Source organism: Cherax quadricarinatus, unplaced genomic scaffold (assembly GCF_038502225.1).
Source record: "Cherax quadricarinatus isolate ZL_2023a unplaced genomic scaffold, ASM3850222v1 Contig5000, whole genome shotgun sequence".
NCBI classification, from domain to species: Eukaryota; Metazoa; Arthropoda; class Malacostraca; order Decapoda; family Parastacidae; genus Cherax; species Cherax quadricarinatus.
The window spans coordinates 990-5,000 of record NW_027200026.1 but is presented as its reverse complement, the minus strand read 5'-3'; the positions used below and the strand labels follow the sequence as shown (position 1 = coordinate 5,000).

At 38.7% G+C, this 4,011-nt stretch overlaps 1 protein-coding gene across 1 annotated transcript in view; it reads right to left on the bottom strand.

Moving 5' to 3' along the window:
- The window catches only part of LOC128700504 (dipeptidase 1-like), a gene marked incomplete at both ends in the record, with an annotated part of 16,326 nt that extends 13,679 nt beyond the window's left edge, over positions 1 to 2,647 (bottom strand). The window contains one exon of the mRNA XM_070081916.1: positions 2,515 to 2,647. Coding sequence (XP_069938017.1) covers positions 2,515 to 2,647 — 133 coding nt within the window. The remainder of the gene's footprint in view (positions 1 to 2,514) is intronic.
- Positions 2,648 to 4,011: the final 1,364 nt, after the last annotated feature.

Genomic DNA, 4,011 nt, shown 5'->3' with positions numbered 1-4,011 from the left:
TCCCGTCCCTGAAACCATGTTGGCTGCTGTTGATGAGATCATTCCTTTCTAGGTGTTCCACCACTCTTCTCCTGATAATCTTCTCCATGATTTTGCATACTATACATGTCAGTGACACTGGTCTGTAGTTTAAGTGTGTGTGTGTGTGTGTCTCCGTGTGTGTGAACACTGTGTGTGTGTGTGTGTTTGTGTGTGTGTTTGTGTGTGTGTGTGTGTGTGTGTGTGTGTGTGTGTGTGTGTGTGTGTGTGTGTGTGTGTGTGTATTTTGTGTGTGTGTGTGTGTGTGTGTGTGTGTGTGTGTGTGTGTGTGTGTGTGTGTGTGTGTGTGTGTGTGTGTGTGTGTGTGTGTGTGTGTGTGTGTGTGTGTGTGTGTACTCACCTAATTGTACTCACCTAATTGTGTTTGCAGGGGTCGAGACTCAGCTCCTGGCCCCTCATCTTCGAACGCTACTAAGTCCTCTCTCTCCCTGCTCCATGAGCTTTATCATACCTCGTCTTAAAACTATACATCATTCCTCCATCCACTACATCACTTGCCAGACTATTGCACACCCTTACAACTCTATGACTGAAGAAATACTTCCTAACATCCCTTTGACTCATCTGAGACTTCAACTTCCAAGAGTGACCCCTGGTTTCTGTGTCCCATCTCTGGAACATCCTTTCTCCGTCCACCTTATCTATTCCTCTCAGTATTCTGTATGTCGTTATCATGTCTCCCCTACCTGTTCTGTCTTCCAGTGTCATCAGGCCGATTTCCCTTAATCTTTCTTCGTAGGGCATTCCCCTTAGCTCTGGAACTAGCCTTGTTGCAAACCTTTGCACTTTCTCTAACTTCTTGACGTGCTTGACCAGGTGTGGGTTCCAAACTGGTGCTGCATACTCCAGTATGAGCCTGTGTGTGTGTGTGTGTGTGTGTGTGTGTGTGTGTGTGTGTGTGTGTGTGTGTGTGTGTGTGTGTGTGTGTGTGTGTGTGTGTGTGTGTGTGTGTGTGTGTGTGTGGTGGATATAAAGCTTGGATTTCGCGCTTAAATGTGGCTTGTAGAGGATGAAGTGAATCACATGTCGCCTGGATGTGACGGGTACGCGATCAAGGTCTTAGAGATGACAGGTGTTGGTTAGTTTGTTAGCGTTTAAGTCTGTCGACTGGACGAGGGTCATTATGGGTGTGTGTCACCCTTACACTGCCAATCAAAAATACTATCTGCCTAAAGAAGGATTTACAGTAAACTCACAGTCTATATACACCGAGAGATATACACCTTTCTGTCTATATACACTGACAGATATACACCTCTCTGTGTATATACAGTGAGAGATATACACTTTTCTGTCTATATACGCTGACAGATATACACCTCTCTGTGTATATACAGTGAGAGATATACACTTTTCTGTCTATATACGCTGACAGATATACACCTCTCTGTGTATATACACTTAGAGATATACACCTTTCTATCTATGTACACTGACAGATATACACCTCTCTGTGTGTATACACTGAGAGATATACACCTTTCTATCTATGTACACTGACAGATATACACCTCTCTGTGTGTATACACTGAGAAATATACACCTTTCTGTCTATATACACTGACAGATATACACCTCTCTGTGTATATACACTGAGAGATATACACCTTTCTATCTATGTACACTGACAGATATACACCTCTCTGTGTGTATACACTGAGAGATATACACCTTTCTGTCTATATACACTGACAGATATACACCTCTCTGTGTATATACACTGAGAGATATACACCTTTCTGTCTATATACACTGACAGATATGCACTTCTCTGTGTGTATACACCGAGAGATATACACCTTTCTGTCTATATACACTGAGAGATATACACCTCTCTGTGTATATACACTGAGAGATATACGCCTTTCTGTCTATATACACTGACAGATATGCACTTCTCTGTGTGTATACACCGAGAGATATACACCTTTCTGTCTATATACACTGAGAGATATACGCCTCTCTGTGTATATACACCGAGAGATATACACCTTTCTGTCTATATACACTGACAGATATACACCTCTCTGTCTATATACACTGACAGATATACACCTCTCTGTGTATATACACTGAGGATACGTGGGTATTCACATTTCCCGGCCAATCTGAACCAGCCGATTTTTCTCAAACATAGATTAATACAACAAAATTTAATGTATTATTCAGATTTCATCATAATATTAACATAAACAATCATCATACACACTTAACATATTTAACTTAAGTAAATATACAAATAATTTAACATTTGTAGTTACATACCGTAAACAACATCCCAAACGTGATGTTTACGACTTACCTATGATTTAGAGTACATAGGAATACACAGGCGTACACAGGAGTACAAGGGAGTACATGGGAGTACACAGGAGTACACAGGAGTACAAGGGAGTACATGGGAGTACACAGGAGTACACGGGAGTAAATGGGAGTATTTAAATAGTTCTGGAAATCAGTTTCCAGGTGTCTTACCCGACGAGGATCTGACAAGCACGGTCTCGCTTGGGCTGGCGGCGATCATTCGCTTGACGACATCGATCTGCTCCAGCAGCATCTGTACTGTGTTGAGGTACTGCGCCTCGCACGGTACATACACCGACCAGAACTGTGGCAGAAAGTTACACATTACTAGTGTGGTACAGACTGTGTTATAATAGCACAGAAAGGCATTAGAGTAGCATAGACGGATGATACAGATTATTATTATTATTATTATTATTATTATTATTATTATTATTATTATTATTATTATTATTATTATTATTATTATTATTATTATTGAAGAAACGTTTCGCCACACAGTGGCTTCATCAGTCCAATACAAAGTAGAAATGGGTAAGGAGAGGAGAAGTTTGAGGTAATCAGTCCCTCAACCTGGAATCGATGTGTTCAGTCCATCACTCTACAACAGTATTAGTGCAGCATAGAAGGTATTAGAGTGGTAGAGACGATGAAGAAGAGGAAACACATTTACCATTATTCGTTCAGTAGACTTTCTTGTAAATGCGGTTGAAAGAGACATCTAAAATTTGAAGAGCACATGGTAGGACTTTCGTAGAAAATAATGATCAATTTTCGATGCTCCATTTTGAATCACTTTGACAATAAATTAGGCCTAGTACTGTGTTGTACTAGGCCTAATTCATCATTATGTCGATTCTCTGATCCATGTATCTACACTCATCTACACAGTACGAGATTTTTTGTAATAGATATTGCAAAAAATACGTGAATTCAAATTTGAACGTGTTCTTCAATTTCAAAATATCTAGAAAATGAAGATTTAGAAACATGTGCAACATCTGGATGTATTTATTTATAGACGTTTCGCCATCCAGTGGCTTTATTAACTCAAAAAAAAAAAAATCAAGTACAAAATCTATTTTTTTTAATTGATGTCTATCAAAAATATCATTGTATATAGAGCTTTATAAGAGTCTTCATTGTATTTAACAAATCGATATTCATTTTACATTAAGGGAAGGACGAAGGTTATTCATTTGTGCTGTCTAATTCGTTGTAAAACACACGTTGTTACGTCCGATACGAGGCTGAGTTATGGTCATCCCTCGTCATAACTGTTTCATTTTACGACTGACTACTCAAACTGTCATCCCTCGTATCCCCGCTAATGGTACGCAATACCGACAAACTGACGAGTACCGGCGTTGTCTTCTGGCCTTCTCTACCTTCTCGCACCAGTTGTGACATGACGGTGCTCCGGGGCAGACCGAAACGTCGTCACGAGGTTCCCTAATAAATGTTTTGCGTAAATTATTCCAGCCACGGTACTGTGACGCTCAATTCTTGATCATATCAATATCAATTCTTGATATATATATATATATATATATATATATATATATATATATATATATATATATATATATATATATATATATATATATATATATATATATATATATATATATATATATATATATATATAACTCCTAATAGTTATAATCA